Source organism: Lepidochelys kempii, chromosome 1 (assembly GCF_965140265.1).
Source record: "Lepidochelys kempii isolate rLepKem1 chromosome 1, rLepKem1.hap2, whole genome shotgun sequence".
Classification (NCBI taxonomy): domain Eukaryota; kingdom Metazoa; phylum Chordata; order Testudines; family Cheloniidae; genus Lepidochelys; species Lepidochelys kempii.
This window is the reverse complement of record NC_133256.1, coordinates 134705018-134727539: the sequence shown is the minus strand read 5'-3', so window position 1 is coordinate 134727539 and position 22522 is coordinate 134705018. Positions and strand designations below refer to the sequence as shown.

Here is a 22522-nt window from a genome sequence, read left to right as displayed (position 1 = left end):
GAACCCTCGCGAGAACCGACCGTGACCGATCGCTCTCGCGATAGCTGAGAGGGGCTGGGCGTTCACCTTCAGAGCGCGGTGACCAGGGGTGACGCCATCAGCCCGCGCCGGGTGTTTGGGGAGCCCGCGGGGACAGCTTGGGGCCGCGGCGGCTGCACAAGTGGGTGAGTGGCCGGGGGGGGGCCCTGCTGTGTGGCCGTCCCTTTGCCAGGAGCTGCTCTGCGGGGACCCGCCTGGGCGGGGGCCAGGAATTTCCCTCCCCTTTCCCCCCCCCCCGGGGGTGTTTACTCCCCTCCTGAATTTCCCCAAACCCCTCCCCCCGTTTTGTGAACTAGTTATACATGCAGTGTTGCCAATTTACTGATTGTTTGGAAATCTGAATTGAATTTGAAACATTAATACACACTTTAAAAGCTTATACAGTGTATGATAAAATACGTGCATAGAAAAAGTATACTAGATGTGAAAAGTGTGAACATAGACTAGCTTCCTTATACGGCTGTTGTTTTTTATGACCATGTCAGTGCATTCATTTCGGTGATGTCGGCCAACCTAATAATTTCAAATTATGGTTTGTCCTCAAAGTCCAAATGAGCTCTCCCTGATGGCTAGTGATGAGCTGGGGGGAAACGCTTCAGGCCTTTCCAGATCATATTTACATTCACACCTAGTCTACCTAGGTATCCAGCAAACAGAGCTGTGTTGCCCAAGTGATAGATTTTGGCTGGGGTTGGGTTACAAATCACTTGAATGTGGGGGATAAATAAATGTTGTTGTTCTTATTGTGTGAGTAAAGGGCAGTAGAACTGTACTTAGCCTGTGATGATTGAGGGCATCAGGAGAGAGGGTGGGGACAGGTGTTTTGCTTGATGGTCTACCTAAGTCACAAGTACTATTAGACCTGCTCCTCTCCACTGTTTAAAAACAAAGCTGATTAGGCTCCATAGATAGTCTTTTGTTTTGTTAAGTGACCACTACAGCTGAAATCACTGAGAATCAGGTCTAAGTGCTTAGACCTGCTGTGGGACAGCGTTTCTGTGGAAGAGACGGCCGAGTCTGCACTAGCGCCAAGGTTCCCCTACTGAGAACTCAGCTGAAATCACTGAGAGCTGGGTGGAACCTCAAGAGACCAACTCAGAGAGGTCACAGTGGCAGGTGGCAGCAGAAGGTGATGGCGCAGGGCCATTGGCAACAGAGCGATGGAGTGAACGGTGGCACAACAAACAACAGTGACCAGAGTGAACAGTGAGCAGCTGAAGGAACGAGCAAGGTGCCTTCTTGCTCCCCACCTGGAAGGTGAACTCATGTAAAAGCACCTCTGAACTCTGAGTTTCCACTGACCAAGGACAACACCAGTGAGTGTTCATGAGGCTGTTAAGAATGCTAGAGACACAACACAGTTCATGTGAACAAACATGGCTGTGGTATCATACTTACTATTTAGGCAAGAGATACCACTTGCTACAAACTGGAGGCTAATGTTAAGTACATTGTCACTTGATCATCCTGAAGTTGAACACTGGTTCCAAACAAGACCAGCAAATGCTCACTATCTTTCTGCAAGAAACTCAACTGACTGGCTAGATGCATGTGGTGCAACAGTGAAAGACTCAACCGTTGAAAAAGTGAAGAATTCTCTCCCCACTTTCAAAAAATTTGCTTGCATGGCTGATGAATGCACCAATGCAAATGGTCATCAAGTCTTAAGTCATTGTGTACGTTATCTTGATGTCAGTGGTAGGCCAGTAGATGCATTTTTAGATTGGCTGCATCTGTGACAACCCATATCTTAGAAGAGTTAAATGCTTGTCAGTTGGACCCCAAACAGATGGCTGCTTGTGCATTTGATGGAGCTGCAAACTTCTCTAGAAGACATGGTGGAGCACAAGCTTTCCTTAGAGAAAAGCGTAACCCTAGTCTCTCCTATACACACTGCAGAGGCTATCTACTCCAACTAGCACTAGTACGAGCTGCAGACTCTTCAAAAGACATTATAAAAGCTATACATTTAATGTCTTCATTATATTCTTTTTTCAACAAAAGTCCAAAAAGACTTATTATCTTGGAAAATACAGAAGATACACTGGGACAGAAGTTCAAATTAGTCCAACCTGGAAAACCCTCTGGTTTTCTCATGAGCAATCCTTGGCTGTTGTCTTAAAATTACTTCAGCCATAATTACTGGCTTTGGAAAGTATCTACCAAGATGGGATGGATCCAAGTAGTGCGGCTGGTGGATTACTTTTGCTACTACGTTCAGAGAAGACTATTGCTATTCTCTCCCTTGTAAATCTACTGTTGAAACCACTTGGGTCATTAAACAATGCCATCCAGACATCTGCTACAACAGTAGTAGATCTTTGTCCAGCAATAGACGCTTCATTTGGATCAATCAGAGAGCTATCCGTTGAAAAAGTACTGGAAGAAGCAGAAACTTCAGTCCAGAAGTTGACTAATGAAGGCATTTATATTGAATCCTTAAGTGAAGAAGACAAGAAGTGTTTAAGACAACTGAAAAAGTACACAGACTTGATTCTTAAAAATCTACAACAGCGACTTCTAGATTCTACTCCACCTCTATGTAGCTTTTACAGATCCCTGTCCTATAAACCACCGACAGTTGAGTGGAGTGAGGCACTAACAACAATGGGGCTGCCATGTGCTCAGGACAGAATAGAGAATTTGAACACAGAGTGGAATATCCTACGATGAATGAATGAAGATTTGACTTCAACTTTTTTTATCATCACTAGTGGCTCGACCTGATCTTTATGCTGTGTTTCCTGGGATGAAAGAAGTAGGAATTCATCTCTTGTTACTCCCAGTCACAGCAGTAACAGTTGAGCGTTCTTTTTCATCATTGAATAGAATTTTGTGTTTTGAAGGAAGTCACCTTCCGCCTCATCATGTGAATGAACTAATGAGCATATCAATTGAAGGAATGGAAGTACCAGACACATGAGAAGCAACCAAAGATGAATGCATTGCATTCAAGAAGTGCATTAACAGAGTTGCACAAAATTATAACAAGAAAACAAGAAGGATGTAGATGTAGTGCTTCATAGAAGGCTTGAGTAGCCAACTTTAATTTGTGTGAATATTTTAAAATCTAATAAAATGATCATGAAACATTTTTCAGTTTTTTTACTATGGTGCCATATAGCCCACCTTCACCCTCACCGTCTCACCCCCTCTCTCCCCGTAAAATTGAACACTCCTCCCCCTAATTTCAATTCCTGTGCTGAGCGGTGGAAGTGTCACAATCCTGGGGCGAGGGCTTGAGTGACGAGGCGTGTGCCCTTCCCCTCCCCGCACAGTACCTATCGCTGCTCCATGGCCCTGTTAACCGGTGACCGGTGCCACAATCCCTGCCCTGCATTTCCCCACAGGAGGGGGCAGCGGCTGGCTGCTGCACTGGGCCTCCCTTGCCCGTGTCTGTCACCGGCCGCCAATTAACCCCCTGCGAGGCAGGGGAGGGGCCGCGAAAGTTGAGGGTTAACGCGAGCAACATGTCCCATCCGGCCCCGCTAACGCCCCCCACCTCTCTCTGCCTCTGTTCCCCGGGTGGGTGTCAGCTGCTCCGTAATCCTCCCCCCAGTCTCGGGGTGGGGAGGGTGAGTCTTTCCTGCAGCTTCCACAGAGAGCAGAGCCTTCAAAGAAACAGGCACACGTGGCTGTAAAACTATGGAAATGGGCATGGGCGGGGAAGGTAGAGCCTGAAGCAACTTTCAGCTCAAAGTGGCAAGATTTCAAGCAGACAGTGCCCCTTTTCTTTTGCACTATTGTCTTGTTTATTACCATCTTCGAATGTCACTCTTTTGGACAAAAGATAGATTAGGCCCCAATCTTGCAACGACTCGCTGAGTGCTTAACTTTATATACTATTAGTGGAACTATTACTCTAAAACGAAGCATATCATTAGTCACTGCAGGAGCAGGTCCATATTTACTTCCACTTTTGGTTATCATTATCAGCCAACTACGCCTTCAGGGTGTGGTATGCTAGCAAAAATTTGTAAGAATTAGATTGCAATGGAATGTTTTTAAATATATACAAATGTCTTAAGTTTGTAAAACTCTTACAAAAACTTGCTTACCTCAACTAGTTGACACCGTTTCCTCTTAATGTACAATATAATTTTGTATTAGCTGACTCTTTTTTAGGACTTCTCTAAATGCATTTACATTTCGTGTGTCTGGAAACATCTGTAAAGCATGTCTCTCCTTTCTTGGAAAGGGCATTATTTTGAAGACAATGTCTGGAAGTTTCTACTTTGTAATAGTCGGTCATCATGATAATCCAGTATTTGAAATGGAATTTCTACCTTCTGGAAAAGTGGAGTCCAAGGTTTGTAGATTTTGATAATACTCTGTATAGCTATAGCTGTTTCTATTTGATGAACATTCATTACAAACATGAATTAATAAAGTCTTAGGACAGCCCTTTGAGGTAACTAATATTATTATTGCTTGTATAGAAAACTTTTGGCAGAGCAGGAGGTAGAACCCATAACTCCTGATTCTTTCTATGCATTAAACACCAGACCATTCTGTCTTTCCCGAACACATACACTTCTGTATCTTCAGAGATTCTGTTTTGAATCGAGTATGTACTACTTATAGTTGCTGCTTGATGTGTTACATGCTATCCTTGATTTATCTCACCACCTCCATAGTGCAACTGTGTGATGTCATTCACTGTTCTAGGGGGTAATGCGGAGGATTAAGTTTAGAGTTTTACTCTAATCTTTTTTTGATGTTTAAATATTAATATTACAGCACAAAGTTAATACCACTGGTTTTAGTTTTTATTTGAATGATAATCCTGATTATTTTTTTTTAAACTGGGTCAGGTCTGAATAAGGTCTCCAAAGTATGTGTTAATTGACCTGATTGAGTAGCTTTATAAATAAATACAGGTTAGAAAATGTGTAATATAATGGCTCCAATGAGGATAGAACACACATACCATGATGGGTGCATAAAGAAAATAAAGCGTAGAGTACAGAGCTGAAGTGAAAAGGGGGTTTTAATAATGAGTTTAATTTGTATTATTGATTAGTATCTTCAATGTATCCTAAAACAGAGCTTTTTAGATGTATAGTCATGCTGAAATGCCTCTGACAATTGAGTAAACTTCATTTTTTTGCACTCTAAAATTAAAATGGTTTGAAGCAGGCAAGCATAATCTCAGGTCACATTTTAATAATGTTTTTGGTTTTTTTCCCTTTCCTCCTCCCACTCCCATTTAGCTGTTAAGGAAGTGATGATACTGTTTGCTTCCAAAAGATCTATTTTCCTTCCCAGTTTTACTCTTCCTATCATATCTGAGCAGATCAGAAAATGGAGAAAACCATGAGGAATGGAGCGGACCTGTGGGTGCGAGAGCAGCATCTGAGCAGTATTCCCTCAGTATAGGATATGCTGGAAGGACAGCCACAGTTTCTAAACTATTGGACACTTAGGGAATGGTCTTGGCCAGCTCTTCTTTTCAGTAAACCATTTTTGAATATTCTAGGATGAGAAAACTACTGCTAAGCACATAACTGCATTTACTTACATAGTCACTGCACTGTTAGGGACGAATTCAACTGTGACATTAAGCTAATGCCATTCCTATTTATCATGAGGGAGTTGCACTCATTTACACCCGTGATACTTAATCCTAGGATCTATTGCACAATACTTTCAGCAAAATGGACTATATTAAAAACAAAACCCTAGTTCTTCTCTGTTTTCTGATGCCCTGTTGTCTTTCACCTCTGACACCAAAGTATTGGGAATATATCTTATTGTATTTGTATTTCATTAAAGACCGTGTTATATCTTGCAGAAGAAAGGTTGAGGGGACAAGCTGTAAGAAAATGTACAGCTATTACAGCAGCTGGCAGATTATTCTTATTTAGGTTTTACTCATATAAAATAACTCATTCTGTTTTCCACGATATCAGGATGATCATCGTCATCTCAACCAGTTCATAGCTCATGCTGCTCTTGACCTAGTAGACGAGAATATGTGGCTGTCTAACAACATGTACCTGAAAACAGTGGACAAGTTTAATGAATGGTTTGTTTCTGCTTTTGTCACTGCAGGACATATCCTTTTTCTGTATTTATTCACTTTTGCCAGCAAGTGATAAGTTAAATGAAATAATTATAGAGCAGAACTAATTCTGCTATTTTTACTGAAAGGTAGGTTAGAGATAGTACCCAACATCTGGATGAAGTTTGTCAGAGGCAGATCACTTCTAAAAAGATGGGACTAAGTGTGAGAGACAACAATGGATCTTAATCTGGAGCGGGGATGGAGAGGGCAGAAGAAATACCCTAAGGGGGATTGCCCTGAGCAGAGGGATAAGTGTTATAAAGATAACACCAGGAGAGGAACAATAGAGAGATCTGTTCCTTCCCATACAGTTTTCTTTAATTCCAACCCCTTTTTGAAAGCTGCAAATAAGAGGCTTGGATATAACTATACATGCCTGTTGGTGGTCTCTACACATCCAGTAAAAATAGATAGTTTGTTCAGGTCACTTAGATGTACAGACTTGATTTGGATATCAGAAACCAGGTGTTAATTGCCATGTATGTTGTAAAAATAGTGATTGTATTTATTTGACAATCTATTCTAATTTCAGGTACATGGAAACATTACTTTGTATTTAAAAAAAAAAATCTCGTCTAAATCTGGATATTCTTTACAAAATAAAGACTTGAATGAGGGAGGTAACGCTTTTTGCTCCCAAAAGCATGGGGAGTTTAATTGCAGATTGAAATTTAATGTTTCCTACAGTTAATGTGCCTGGAGATTCCTCTTTAAATTCTAGATTCCAAAGGACATTGTCTTGCATATATAAAATTCAGGTGTAAGCATTTGCTGCATTAAGCTGTGAGTGCTTGCGTCAATCAAATACCGTGTCAGATTTTTCATTAGTTTTCAAATTTAGTGTTGGTTATAAAACTACTTGGAGAGAGGGAAGAGCACAGAGTCACTAACAGTTAATCTTACATTTTTGGAAGGAAAATTGCTTCCTTAATTGTTCCACATATGAGATTTATTATGCTTCATGATGTAAGACAAGAAGATGGAATTAAAAACTTCTTTAATGATGTCTATGACTTGTATATAAAGGTAAGAATGATCTTCTTATAATTTTGTGTAAAATTTTAAAGTGTGTTCTACCATACACACTTAAGCACTGTCTGCATTAGGGAAACTCCAAAATTTCCCTCCATTGCCACAGGTGCAGCTGTACTAGAGTTAATCACACTGGAAACCCTGTCTAGACCCAGCCACTGTAGCCAGAGCAGTTAATATTGTGTCTATTAGACTTGATCTTAGCAGGTTTAATTGACACAGCATTATAAGCAGTTCTGGCCATGGAGAGGCCTTCATTTCTGTGTGAAGGTATTATCACTAAGAGCCAAATTTAGGGGTGAGCCTAAAATGGTGTAAATTGCACCTTCTCAACTCCTGTGGGTGAAATTTAGATATGATGCATTAGAGACTTAAAGTCTAAGGGAGTTGGTGTGACTGAATACACCCTGTATTCACCCCTTACAAGCTGTTGTAATAATCTTTGACCAAAATATGTGGGGTGAGGAACCATTTTAAAACTAATAACTCACTGGTCAATAATATGATAAAATGTATGGACACAATGTGTATTAAGAGTTATGAACATAAGATGAAATTATGACTCAGTGTGTTTACCAGACTAGTCTGGGGAGAGGATAAACCTGTTCCTCAAAGACAAAGGAAAAGCTAACACCCTCTATCCAGGTCTCATGAAAGTTGGTGAGCAGCTCAGGTCACCATTTGTTGGTAACGAAGAGGGGCAGGAACAGATCAATCTGAATCTTAGCAAGCAAACCGTAGAGACTCTTTTACCAAAGGGGGACTAGACTACAAAAGTGAGGGGCAAAAACATCCCCCTGATCTCTCTCACTCATACACGTTATACCAATAAATTAAAAACCAGCAGGATCTTATTAAAGGGAAAAAGGCAAAATACCACATTTATTGTGAATACAGAAAGAATCATAGTAAGCAGTTAGTTATAGCTATAACATTCCATTCAATCTCATATTTATTCACATACACACACACACACGCATTCTGCAAGGTTGTTATCATAGTTACCAGCCTTAGAGTTGCTCATGCCAAGCCACTGGCCAGGTGGCCTGGACATGAGGAGGAAGCATCATGTCTGATGCTCCTGGAAGTTGGTTTGCAGAATCAGACCCCAAAGTTCTCACTTTCTAGAGTCTATAGGAATTTCTTCCTATGCCAGTCTATGGGAATTGCTTCATCATGCTGTTGCTGAATCAATCAGCAAATGGCACATTCCTGACGGCTCCGTGCTGCCAGGTGTTATCTTGTTCTTTGGTTCTCCCATTCTTGAGGCTGTTGGGTGGATTCCAGTCTGCCCTCCGGGGGGGGAACCTCTGGTTATTTCCACTTGACACCTTCTTCAGCCGATGGGACACTGGATTCTTAGGCTAGCACCTCCCTGATAATTCAGTTATTATCCACACCAAGCATCCATCCACATACATCCTCTATCTCTATTTTAATCACAATTGTTAATACAACAAAAGGGCGGGGAGTCTCTGGGTGCTGTTTCTGTTGTTACAGAGTATTGCTTTGAGTCTCTCTCTGTGAATTGCTTTGAGAACAGACTCTGTCTTAGAATGTACTAACGCAATTAGCAGCTTGCAAGTTTCACACATAGAGGGAGAGAAACAGTACCAAAAACCAAGAGACCTCTTTGTTTAAATTCCAGGGTATTACTAATTATGGGGAATCAAACTCATTTGTGATTTTAATACAGAACTTCTTTAATATGATCCAACACACCACTCTTTTTCACTTAAGATGACAAAGGAACCAGCCCTTTGACTTTGGGCGGGGGTAGGGTGGCCAACTTTCTCATGTCTCAAAACTGGACCCCCTTGAGGCTCCAACCCTGTTCCACCTCTTCCCTCGAGGCCCCTTCCCCTGCTTGCTCCCCTCATCCCTTAATTCGCTGCTCTCTGCCCTCAACTCCAGTCTGAACAGCCCCAAGGGACTTGCAAAGCCCAGCTTCAACAGGCAACCTGGAAGTGCAGATCAGAAGAGCTCTGTAGCCAGGCAGCCCCACTGGCGAGCTAGGACATGACCCTCCTGCATGGCAGCCTCTAGCCTCCCTCTGTGCTGCCTGCCCAGTAACCCTCTTCCCTGCCCATCTGAGCCCTCCCTGCCCCGGAGCTCCCTGAGAGCCTGGCCGGGGGAAGCATTGGTGGCGGGCAGCTCACATTCATTCTATACCTGCTGGCAGCCCCTTACCCCACTCACCATGGACCCCCTCACTCTTTCCTCTACTGCAGCCCTGCAAACCATGCTCCTCAACGGGGGTGCCCAAGGTTCATGTGTGTTGCCACAGAAGCCACTGCTTCAGGACCAGGCAAGAGGCTGTCACTTCCCCCCGACCTGCAGTAATTGGATTTTTAGTGTCTTATCAGTACATCTGACCACACAGTGCCAGATCCCCTTTTTGACTGGACTTTCCAGTCGATAACCAGACACCTGGTTACCCTAAGTGGGAGGAGGATCCTGTCTTGGGATTTTAGTGAGCAATATTACTGGGAGCATGTGGTAAGGATTTACCTTGAGCCAAGTCTACTCCATTAAATTTTAGCTACTAGGAAGCGTTTTATCTTGTAACCATTTGTGACTTCAATATCTTATACTTCTACCTACTTAAAATGTATCTCTTTGTAGTTAAACTTTTTATTTTTAATCAGAACAAATCCAGTGTTTAAACTGAACTGTTTAGGTAACTCCAGTTAAAGTAGCAAACAGTTGCATATTGACCCCCTTACAGGGGCAACAGGCCTTTAATATCTGAACTGCCCTGAAGAGGGCTGGACAGTGCAGAACACATTTTGGGGAAAATTCAGGACTGGGTGTATGTTGGGGTCACCCTGCAGCGAGTAACCAAGGCTGCTGGAAGCCACAGTGTGACTGGAGTGTTGCTGGCAGGCTGCTGGGGTCAGAGTTGCTGGACTAAGGGTGTAGCAATACACAGACACTCAGGATGTGACCTGCATGCTGTTTGTGAGCGGCCCAGCTTGGGAGCTACAATAGAAGGCATTGTGAGGCACCCAGAGTTGTGGGGCAGGTGTTGACAGCCCCTCATTGGGCTGGATTTCACCCCAGTTTGTTTAAACTCTTGTAATATACAAATGGGGTTGGGGGGCAGCAGCCTCTCAGCTTGGTCAAATTAACATTACGGTATGGAGAAAGAACTAAGATTTGGGGTCTGATAACTGTCTTTATTTAAGCAAATAATAACAAGTCTTATTAAAATGGTTCCACCAGCTGGAGCAACTGCAATAGTACACTGAGGGGAAGACAGTCACCTGAGCCTCAGAACAGTGCCAGTTTAAACAGAAATCTCCCGTAATATCACTAGGGATTTCTACTTAAAAACTGGTGCTAAGGTTCAATGTAGGGCTTTTAGTAATTGGTCTCTTAAGAGCTGAAGAATACTAATTATTTCTCTGTTTCTTTGTAGTTCTAAACAGTCTGTTTATTGATGAGTCTCTCTCCTTTTTCCTCAGTTTGCAATGAATCCATTCTATGAACCCAATTCTCCTGTTCGATCAAGTGCATTCGACAGAAAAGTGCAATTTCTTGGGAAAAAACATCTTTTAAGCTGAATACTTTTAAATAGAGAGACTTTATTGTATCTTCATGAATCTGAACTGTAATTAGCTTAAATAACCTGGTAAGTTTTCAGCATGTTTGACATGTTCTCTTTTTGAAGACTTAAGACAAATCAGCTGCCCCATAATTTTTTTCCAAAATTGAGCTTTTGGGGTTATGAGAAATACTGTAAAAATCCTTCCAGTTGCCATGGGTCGTGAAAGTGTTAACTGAACAAGTCAGTATAAACAGTCGTAGCAAATCTTACTGTATTCCAAAGTTAGAGGCATCAGTATATCAGTTGCCTTATCAATGCAGAGATGAAAAGCAGATCTCGTGTTTATGTAGCCTGTTGGAAGGAAATCAGATCTAAATGCAAAAAAAGCTTTAGTGTCTGGGTGTATTTCACAATTGTATGACTTAGCACAAAGAATAGGGAATTTCTTAATTGTTAGGCCTAAAGGGAGAAATATTGGTTAACGTAGTAAGATTAAAAGTTGCTATGTTTGTCACAGTCCTAAATAGGAAACTCTTGCACAGCACAATACAAGACTAATTCCCCCTTGCCCCTGTCATGTGAGCTCTGAGATGCATCCCAGCATGCTGTGGTTAAAGAAACATCTGGGGCTGGCAATTAAGACCTTGCAATACTATTTTCCAATAAGTCAGCAACTCTCAAACAGCTTTTCTTTTCTTTTTTTTAAAAAAGATCAAAACTGCTGAACAATGTACTGCATGGTTGATGCAAGAAACCTATACCTGCACATTGCGCCAGTGAAAGAATAAAGAAAATATAATAGATCAAAAGATTTACAGCCATTCTTCCCTAACTTACGCCATTTCTTTTCAGGACAACTCTTAATCATATATTTAAGTTCCACTGAGGTAAATAGAATTTGAATGTTGAAGCACCCTCCTGAATATGGAACTTGAACTATTTTGTGAGGTTGGATAGGGTGCAAGGCAGATTTTGGACCATTCTGTTTACTATTCTGCACTACAAAATAGAGAAACTTTTGCAAGCAGGTATCTTTATACTGTCATTCCAAAATAGTTATAATTTTGAAATGAATAGCATAATATCAAGCAGATACACAGCTATACTGTAAGATACTTTGGTTCAGTTTAGAGTACACGTAATCCATTATTTTGCATGTTATATAAACTGATTTCTTAGCGTTGGCTTATTAAATATGTGAAAGACCTCATACAAGTGACTGAAGACCTAGTTGTTTCAGAAACATTTTGCATTTTCCATTTAAATTGGTTATTTAAATTGTTTTAGCTGTAGATTTATCCAATCCTCATTTAAGAACTATGCTTATTTCTAAAACATCCCAGGAAAACTGGAAGATAATATTAAGAGGTCCTGCTGTTTCTTTCAAATAAAATTTGACATTGCATGGTGTGGACACTTCAACTGCATATATACTACAAATGAGTTGAAAGGAGATCATTTTATGATGTGGTAAAAGATGAGGGCTTTTTTCCCCATCAGGACATCCTTGCTCCATTGTTGCTTATAGACTTGTATACCGAAAATCTGTCTTTTTGACAGGATGCTGTATCACAGTAGATGTAAAAGGTAAAATCTGAAACCACCAGGTGGAGATTCTGAAGACAATTTAATCTTTTATGCTGACTTTTTTCAAAAGTTTTTAAGTGGAAAACAGCTGGTCTTGTTTTGACAGCAGGAGACTGATTTCTCATTTCGAAGATATTTGAAAAACTGACTTCAGTATAGGCTGCTCCTACTATTTTCTTAGTATATAGCTTATCTTCGTTATAAAGTTATGTTAAACAATTGATTTGTTGAACCTATTCTTTTCACTCCAGAGTCTAAAGTTCCAACAGCAATTATTTCACTCTAACTTACGTACATAGCAAATGGGGAACTGCTTTAGAAGTGATCAACTATGAGCTGACAAATTCAATTTGTCATAGTATTTTAGTGTACAGCTCCAGTACTGCTAGTTTGTATATGTATTGTTTCAGATTTAAAATTCCCCATTGCTTTAAAAAATAAAATACCCCCACATTGTTTGAATGAGGCCTTAGGGGCCTAAAGAGTTCCTTTGTTTGCTGAAAATTCATCTGTGGGGCTACAGGGCTTTTCTTGTGGTATACAGTAGAACCTCAAAGATACAAACACGGGATTTACAGACTCACTGGACTACTGGCCATTATGTGAAACCAGAAGTAACCAATCAGGCACTATCGGGGGGGGGAAGGCAGAAAGTAAATACTCTACTCTGCCTGCATTGCATCTTCAAGGTAAGCACATCTAGGCTGCCAGCCTGAGGCAGTGGGGTCTGCACTGCTTTCACCACTGCCCCTGCCAGGAAGGGGATGCACTGTTTTTTTACCTCCAGCTCCCCCAGGGGATAAGCTGTTCTCTCTCTCTCACATGCACTATCTGCCGGCAAGAGGAAAAGCTTGCAAACTTACGCCAGCCAGGGCTGAGTAGAAAGCTCAGATGCCCCTGAAACTTGGCCTGTAGTGTCAGCTGCTGAATCTGGAGCCCAAACTGTGCTTTGTTCAGAGTTTTGAACATTTCAGAGTTACAGACAACCTCCATTCCTGAGGTGTCTGTAAATATAGGTAAATATTTTTGTTACCTGGTCAAACACACATCCTTTTAATGCATTGACAGTGTACTTACTGAGTACATCCTTAAATGTTAACAAAAGTGCATAGTTCAAATATGTCAGCATGGATCATGCTGTAGGTACTCATGGGCTAAAGACTGGGTAGAGCCCATTGAATAGTAGTGTCAGTTGTGGTCACATGTCCCATACCACTTCATGTTTCCACAAAGGCATGAAAGGCAGAGTGCCTGCCTTCCTCCTCCACTTTTCTCTGACCACCCATGGCAGTAAAATGGAACCTAGAGGTGTGGACCTGCCAGTGTTTGCTAACCTTTGTTTTTCAATGATCTGTTTGGAGATTGTCATTAAAACCTACAGTCAAATTAGACTAGTGAGGTTATTTTCCCCTGCTACTTCTAGTGAACAGCTGTTCCAGAACCTCACTCTTCTGATTAGCATCCTTCTGACTTTTTCAGCCTAGATCTGCAGTTTTAGTCAGCCCTCCTATGCTAGACATCAGTAGCAGTCTCAGAACAGACCTAAGTGGCACCAGAGGAACCTGGCAATCCCTTTCCCCACTGAAAGTCATCTTTGCCAGATGAGACAGCAGTAGCAGCCCCAACACTGTCATAAGACTGTTTCAGAACATTCCAAGACCTTTTAACTCTAGGACATCAACCTGTGATCCAGGAAGAGTCCCATAAGTCACTCCAACTCTCTCACTGAGATGAACTATAAGATGCATAGAAAGCTGGCTAGATTGTCAGGCTCAATGGGTAGTGATTAATGGCTCCATGTCTACTTGGCAGCCGGTATCAAGTGGAGTGTCCCAAGGGTCAGTCCTGGGACTGGTTTTGTTCAGTATCTTCATTAATGATCTGGAGGATGGTGTGGATTGCACCCTCAGCAAGTTTGCAAATGACACTAAACTGGGAGAAGTGGTAGATACATTGGAGGGTAGGGATAGGATACAGAAGGACCTAGACAAATTAGAGGATTGGGTCAAAAGAAATCAGGTGAGCTTCAACAAGGACAAGTGCAGAGTTCTGTACTTAGGACAGAAGAATCCCATGCACTGCTACAGATTCGGGACCGAATGGCTAGTCAGCAGTTCTGCAGAAAAGGACCTAGGGGTTACAGTGGACGAGAAGCCAGATAGGAGTCAGTGTGCCCTTGCTGCCAAGAAGGCTAACAACATTTTGGGCTGTATAAGTAGGGGCATTGCCAGCAGATCAAGGGATGTGATCATTCCCCTCTGTTTGACATTGAGGCCTCATCTGGAGTACTGTGTCCAGTTTTGGGCCCCACACTACAAGAAAGATGTGGAAAAATTGGAAAGCGCCCAGTAGAGGGCAACAAAAATTATTCAGGGACTGGAACACATGACTTGTGAGGAGAGGCTGAGGGAACTGGGATTGTTTAGTCTGCAGAAGAGAAGAATGAGAGGGGATTTGTTAGCTGCTTTTAACTACCTGAAAGGGGGTTCCAAAGAGGATGGATCTAGACTGTTCTCAGTGGTAGCAGATGACAGAACAAGAAGCAATGGTCTCAAGTTGCAGTGGGGGAGGTTTAGGTTGGATATTAGAAAAAACTTTTTCAGTAGGAGCATGGTGAAGCACTGGAATGGGTTACCTAGGGAGGTGGTGGTGGAATCTCCTTCCTTTGAGGTTTTTAAGATCAGGCTTGACAAAGCCCTGGCTGGGATGATTTAGTTAGGGATCGGTCCTGCTTTGAGCAGGGGGTTGGACTAGATGACCTCTAGAGGTCCCTTCCAACCCTGACATTCTATGATCTTCCCAGCCTAAGAAGAATACATGCTAACATATTTCTTCTACATCACTATCCCAGAAAGTTAAGAAAAGGCATATATTTAATAGTAAGAATGTTAAAGGTACAATTCTTTTTAGAAAGTGACTTACTAACAGCATGAGGTTCTATTTTACTGTATTGAACATACATCTATAACAAGTGGGTTCAGTTTTTTAGTACAGATGATTTTGTAACTGCCAGCACTGGACATTTATAATGGGATTTGGCAGTCAAGCTGGGTCACCAGTTGTCATAAATATAAAGGGAAGGGTAAACCCCTTTGAAATCCCTCCTGGCCAGGGGAAAGCTCCTCTCACCTGTAAAGGGTTAAGAAGCTAAAGGTAACCTTGCTGGCACCTGACCAAAATGACGAATGAGGAGACAAGATACTTTCAAAAGCTGGGAGGAGGGAGAGAAACAAAGGGCCTGTGTCTGTCTGTAGTCGTCTTGGCCGGGGATAGACCAGGAATGGAGTCTTAGAACTTTTAGTAAGTAATCTAGCTAGGTATGTGTTAGATTATGATTTCTTTAAATGGCTGAGAAAAGAATTGTGCTGAATAGAATAACTATTTCTGTCTGTGTATCTTTTTTGTAACTTAAGGTTTTGCCTAGAGGGGTTCTCTATGTTTTTGAATCTAATTACCCTGTAAGATATCTACCATCCTGATTTTACAGGGGGGATTTCTTTATTTCTATTTACTTCTATTTTTTATTAAAAGTCTTCTTGTAAAAAACTGAATGCTTTTTCATTGTTCTCAGATCCAAGGGTTTGGGTCTGTGGTCATCTATGCAAATTGGTGAGGCTTTTTACCAAACCTTGTCCAGGAAGTGGGGTGCAAGGTTTTGGGAAGTATTTTGGGGGGAAGGACGCGTCCAAACAGCTCTTCCCCAGTAACCAGTATTAGTTTGGTGGTGGTAGCGGCCAGTCCAAGGACAACGGGGGGAATATTTTGTACCTTGGGGAAGTTTTGACCTAAGCTGGTAAAGATAAGCTTAGGAGGTTTTTTTCATGCAGGTCCCCACATCTGTACCCTAGAGTTCAGAGTGGGGGAGGAACCTTGACATGGTGGCATAGTGGTGGGATTAACCTGAAATCATTTTGAGATCCAGTTGAGATTTTTTGAACTAGAAATACAGATTTTAAAAAGGAATTTTTTTTTTCCTGTGGAAAGGAAGTCCAGAAAGCAGCTTTGAAACTGAAAGCACCTTTGTTTTCTCTGCTTTGTGGCCAAGCAGAGACAAAAGGGGATTATCTTGTGAATTGCAGGTTTTCTTTGCCTGGAGGCAGGGTACTTAACTCCTGCAGGGAAATTCACAGTCTTCCAACCCAGAGGTTTTTTTTTCTTTTCTTCCTAAAAGTAAATAGGGGGTGTGTGTTCTACCCATTTGCTTTTTCTTTGGGCTGGGTAAGCAGGTTTCCAAGTAGTTGGAGGTTTTTTGCTTTAATTTGGGCCCAGAGCAGAGACAAGGGAATTGTCTTTTTCTGTAGGCTGACAGTCACTATCAGAGAATAGGTATTCTATTCCAGCACAGCAAAATTTTACAGCCACGTTTTGTTTGTTTATTTCTAAACCTCGGGTGTAAAGTTAGTTAAAAACAGAGAGGTTAGAATGACCAAATCCTCAGCTCGACTACAGCTGGAATTACCCAAATTTCAGGCTGAGGAAAAACAAAGGGAACATGAAAGACAGATAGAACTCATGCGGCTGGAGAAGGAGGTACAGGAGGCTGCCCACAAGAGGGAAATGGAGGCAAGGAAGCATGTGGAGGAGGAGAAGGAAAAAGAGAGGAAGCATGTGGAGGAGGTGGAGAGGATAAAGGCCCAGCAGAATATACCAACAAACCCTAGCAATCCTTCTCCAGGTACCACTTCCCATCCCAGAAAGTTCCCCACCTACAAGGCAGGTGATGATACTGAGGCCTTCTTAGAAAACTTCGAAAGGGCCTGCCTTGGGTACAACATCTCTACTGACCAATACATGGTAGAGCTGAGGCCGCAGCTCAGTGGACCCTTAGTTGAGGTGGCAGCTGAAATGCCTAAAGAACACATGAACAAGTATGAACTGTTTAAATCCAAGGCAAGAGTCAGAATGGGGATAACACCCGAGCAGTCTCATCGGAGGTTCAGAGCCCTAAGGTGGAAACCAGACATGTCATTTACCCGACATGCCTACCACATTGTGAAACATTGGGATGCCTGGATATCAGGAGCAAGTGTTGAATCTCCAGTAAATTTGCCCTTCCTAATGCAAATGGAACAATTCTTAGAGGGTGTTCCTGAGGAAATAGAAAGATACATCCTAGACGGGAAGCCCAAAACTGTAATCGAGGCAGGAGAGATTGGAGCCAGATGGGTGGAGGTGGCAGAGAAGAAGAAAACTGGTCGCAGTTGGAGCGGAGACCAGAAGGGACCACCCCAGACCACACCCTATTACCGGGGGCCGCCCAAAGCCCCACCTACCTCCCAAAGAACCCTCCAGACCCCTTATCGTCCCACCACCCCGTTCTCCAGCAACCCTCCTCGCCCCAGTGACCCGTCAGCTGGACAATGTTTTAAATGTAACGAGCTGGGGCATGTAAAGGCCAACTGCCCCAAGAACCCCAACAGATTACAGTTCGTTGCACCGGAATCACACCAGAGGTCCACAGGCCCAGATACCTCCCAGATACCCTTGGAGCGGAGGGAAACTGTGAGTGTGGGTGGGAAGAAGGTCACCGCGTGGAGGGACACCGGAGCACAAGTGTCAGCTATCCACGCTTCCTTAGTGGACCCCAATTTAATCAACCCAGAGATCCAAGTGACGATTCAACCCTTCAAGTCCAACTCTTTCAATTTGCCTACAGCCAAGTTGCCTGTCCAGTACAAGGGCTGGTCAGGAATGTGGACTTTTGCAGTCTATGATGATTATCCCATCCCCATGCTGTTGGGGGAAGACTTGGCCAAGCATGTGAAGCAGGCCAAGAGGGTGGGAACGGTCACCCGCAGCCAGGCTAAACAAGCTGTGAGGCCTAGCTCTGTTCCGGAAACTTCTATCAGGACCCGGTCAGAGGTGCTGGACCTGGACCCCAGGCCAATGTCTGCAACAGCAGTAGTGGATCCAGTCCCAGAGACCCAGACGGAACCAGTCCCAGAACCGGAACCAGCCGAACAACCAACACCAGACCCCGTGTCAGCACTGAATCCAGTACTTGCAACCTCAACACCAGAGGGCCCCACCGAACCTGAACTGGCAGCAGCCGATAACCCTACACAAGAGGCTCAGCCGGAGCCTGAATCCCAACATAGTGCACCAGCGGAGAGCGGTTCACAGTCAACAGAAACAGCTCCATCCCCTATATCGCTTCCAGAGGGACCAAGCCTATGTCCCCAATCCAATGAGGAACTGATGTCTCCAGCATCAAGGGAACAGTTCCAGACCGAACAGGAAGCAGATGAAAGCCTCCAGAGAGCTTGGACGGCGGCACAGAGCAACCCACCGCCTCTCAGCTCTTCTAATCGATCCAGGTTTGTTGTAGAAAGAGGACTTTTATACAAGGAAACTCTTTCTGGTGGACACCAGGAAGACTGGCATCCTCAGAGACAGTTGGTAGTTCCAACTAAATACCGGGCCAAGCTCTTGAGCTTAGCCCATGATCACCCTAGTGGCCATGCTGGGGTGAACAGGACCAAAGACCGTTTGGGGGGGTCATTCCACTGGGAGGGAATGGGCAAGGATGTTTCTACCTATGTCCAGTCTTGTGAGGTGTGCCAAAGAGTGGGAATACCCCAAGACCAGGTCAAAGCCCCTCTCCAGCCACTCCCCATCATTGAAGTTCCATTTCAGCGAGTAGCTGTGGATATTCTGGGTCCTTTTCCGAAAAAGACACCCAGAGGAAAGCAGTACATACTGACTTTCATGGATTTTGCCACCCGATGGCCGGAAGCAGTAGCTCTAAGCAACACCAGGGCTAAAAGTGTGTGCCAGGCACTAGCAGACATTTTTGCCAGGGTAGGTTGGCCCTCCGACATCCTCACAGATGCAGGGACTAATTTCCTGGCAGGAACTATGAAAAACCTTTGGGAAGCTCATGGGGTAAATCACTTGGTTACCACTCCTTACCACCATCAAACAAATGGCATGGTGGAGAAGTTTAATGGAACTTTGGGGGCCATGATTCGTAAATGAGCACTCCAATGATTGGGACCTAGTATTGCAGCAGTTGCTCTTTGCCTACAGAGCTGTACCACATCCCAGTTTAGGGTTTTCCCCATTTGAACTTGTATATGGCCGTGAGGTTAAGGGGCCATTGCAGTTGGTGAAGCAGCAATGGGAGGGATTTACACCTTCTCCAGGAACTAACATTCTGGACTTTGTAACCAACCTACAAAACACCCTCCGAACCTCTTTAGCCCTTGCTAGAGAAAACTTACAGGATGCTCAAAAAGAGCAAAAAGCCTGGTATGATAAACATACCAGAGAGCGTTCCTTCAAAGTAGGAGACCAGGTCATGGTCTTAAAGGCGCTCCAGGCCCATAAAATGGAAGCATCGTGGGAAGGGCCATTCACGGTCCAGGAGCGCCTGGGAGCTGTTAATTATCTCATAGCATTCCCCACCTCCAACCGAAAGCCTAAGGTGTACCATATTAATTCTCTAAAGCCCTTTTATTCCAGAGAATTAAAGGTTTGTCAGTTTACAGCCCAGGGAGGAGACGACGCTGAGTGGCCTGAAGGTGTCTACTACAAAGGGAAATGTGCTGGTGGTGTGGAAGAGGTGAACCTCTCCATGACCCTTGGGCGTATGCAGCGACAGCAGATCCAGGAGCTGTGCACTAGCTACGCGCCAACGTTCTCAGCCACCCCAGGACTGACTGAACGGGCATACCACTCCATTGACACAGGTAATGCTCACCCAATTAGGGTCCAACCTTACCAGGTGTCTCCTCAAGCTAAAACTGCTATAGAACGGGAGATCCAGGATATGTTACAGATGGGTGTAATCCACCCCTCTGAAAGTGCATGGGCATCTCCAGTGGTTCTAGTTCCCAAACCAGATGGGGAAATACGTTTTTGCGTAGACTACCGTAAGCTAAATGCTGTAACTCGCCCAGACAACTATCCAATGCCACGCACAGATGAACTATTAGAGAAACTGGGACGGGCCCAGTTCATCTCTACCTTGGACTTAACCAAGGGGTACTGGCAGGTACCGCTAGATGAATCTGCCAAGGAAAGGTCAGCCTTCATCACACATCTCGGGCTGTATGAATTTAATGTACTCCCTTTCGGGCTGCGAAATGCACCCGCCACTTTCCAAAGACTTGTAGATGGTCTCCTAGTGGGATTAGGAGAATATGCAGTCGCCTACCTTGATGACGTGGCCATATTTTCGGATTCCTGGGCAGACCACCTGGAACATCTACAAAAAGTCCTTGAGCACATAAGGGAGGCAGGACTAACTGTTAAGGCTAAGAAGTGTCAAATAGGCCTAAACAGAGTGACTTACCTTGGACACCAGGTGGGTCAAGGAACTATCAGCCCCCTACAGGCCAAAGTGGATGCTATCCAAAAGTGGCCTGTCCCAAAGTCAAAGAAACAGGTTCAATCCTTCTTAGGCTTGGCCGGTTATTACAGACGATTTGTACCGCACTACAGCCAAATTGCTGCCCCACTGACAGACCTAACCAAAAAGAAACAGCCAAATGCTGTTCAGTGGACCAAAAAGTGTCAGAAGGCCTTTAATAAGCTTAAAGCGACACTCATGTCTGACCCTGTACTAAAGGCCCCAGACTTTGACAAACCGTTCCTAGTAACCACAGATGCGTCCGAGCGTGGTGTGGGAGCAGTTTTAATGCAGAAAGGACCTGATCAAGAATTCCACCCTGTAGTGTTTCTCAGCAAAAAACTGTCTGAGAGGGAAAGCAACTGGTCAGTCACTGAAAAAGAATGTTACGCCATTGTCTATGCTCTGGAAAAGCTACGCCCATATGTTTGGGGACGGCGTTTCCACCTGCAAACCGACCATGCTGCACTGAAGTGGCTTCACACCGTCAAGGAAACTAACAAAAAACTTCTTCGATGGAGTTTAGCTCTCCAAGATTTTGATTTCGACATCCAACACATCACAGGAGCTTCTAACCAAGTGGCTGATGCACTCTCCCGTAAAAGTTTCCCAGAATCAACTGGTTAAAATCGTCCTTGAGATGTGGAAAATGTTAGTCTTTATGTACTTGGTAGTATATTTAGAGATGCATGTGTCTTATTAACTCTGTTTTTCCTAGAGCTCCAGGAAGAAATCCCAGCCAGTGTTTCACCCTAGCTGAGATTTGGGGGGCGTGTCATAAATATAAAGGGAAGGGTAAACCCCTTTGAAATCCCTCCTGGCCAGGGGAAAGCTCCTCTCACCTGTAAAGGGTTAAGAAGCTAAAGGTAACCTCGCTGGCACCTGACCAAAATGACCAATGAGGAGACAAGATACTTTCAAAAGCTGGGAGGAGGGAGAGAAACAAAGGGTCTGTGTCTGTCGTCGTCTTGGCCGGGGATAGACCAGGAATGGAGTCTTAGAACTTTTAGTAAGTAATCTAGCTAGGTATGTGTTAGATTATGATTTCTTTAAATGGCTGAGAAAAGAATTGTGCTGAATAGAATAACTATTTCTGTCTGTGTATCTTTTTTGTAACTTAAGGTTTTGCCTAGAGGGGTTCTCTATGTTTTTGAATCTAATTACCCTGTAAGATATCTACCATCCTGATTTTACAGGGGGGATTTCTTTATTTCTATTTACTTCTATTTTTTATTAAAAGTCTTCTTGTAAAAAACTGAATGCTTTTTCATTGTTCTCAGATCCAAGGGTTTGGGTCTGTGGTCATCTATGCAAATTGGTGAGGCTTTTTACCAAACCTTGTCCAGGAAGTGGGGTGCAAGGTTTTGGGAAGTATTTTGGGGGGAAGGACGCGTCCAAACAGCTCTTCCCCAGTAACCAGTATTAGTTTGGTGGTGGTAGCGGCCAGTCCAAGGACAACAGGGGGAATATTTTGTACCTTGGGGAAGTTTTGACCTAAGCTGGTAAAGATAAGCTTAGGAGGTTTTTTTCATGCAGGTCCCCACATCTGTACCCTAGAGTTCAGAGTGGGGGAGGAACCTTGACACCAGTAATAAAAGGTTCCACACTGCAAGCTCTGCCCTCAGGAACAGATGTATCTGTGTTTGGGGACGTAACTGAAATTTAAGTAAGAAGTTCTGTTATTGCCCATGTCGATCTGAGAGAGAGAGAACAGGATTCATTAGCTCTACAAGGATAACAGGAGTAAAAACTTATTTGCTGCTTATGTAAGCAGATGAAGCCCTGCTTCTGCACAAGAAGCAGCTCTGTGAATGGAGGGGATACTTCAGTTGCATACAAGTCAGTTTTCAGCCACACATCAAGTTCCTAGCATGACGTGTCTCATTCGCTGTAT

The 22522-nt window shown here is 43.5% G+C and overlaps 1 protein-coding gene across 3 annotated transcripts; it reads left to right on the top strand.

Annotated features, from left to right (window-relative positions):
* The first annotated feature begins 4 nt into the window (after window positions 1-4).
* On the top strand, window positions 5-19264 carry TRAPPC2 (trafficking protein particle complex subunit 2). Of its 3 annotated transcripts, XR_012160181.1 has the most exons (6): window positions 17-164; window positions 4238-4348; window positions 5952-6100; window positions 7051-7132; window positions 10606-10772; window positions 11400-11497. XR_012160181.1 is itself a non-coding variant. In XM_073355162.1 (5 exons), the coding sequence occupies exons 2-5, from the start codon at window positions 4256-4258 to the stop codon at window positions 10702-10704; spliced, it is 423 nt and encodes a 140-aa protein (XP_073211263.1). In that variant the 5' UTR covers window positions 5-164; window positions 4253-4255; the 3' UTR covers window positions 10705-11497. The 3 variants fall into 3 exon arrangements, 2 of the variants coding, with proteins under 2 accessions (XP_073211263.1, XP_073211250.1); XM_073355162.1 differs by having other exon boundaries at window positions 5-164; window positions 4253-4348; window positions 10606-11497; XM_073355149.1 differs by lacking the exons at window positions 17-164; window positions 4238-4348; window positions 5952-6100; window positions 7051-7132; window positions 11400-11497 and adding an exon at window positions 16951-19264 and having other exon boundaries at window positions 10730-10772.
* The last annotated feature ends 3258 nt before the right edge of the window (window positions 19265-22522 follow it).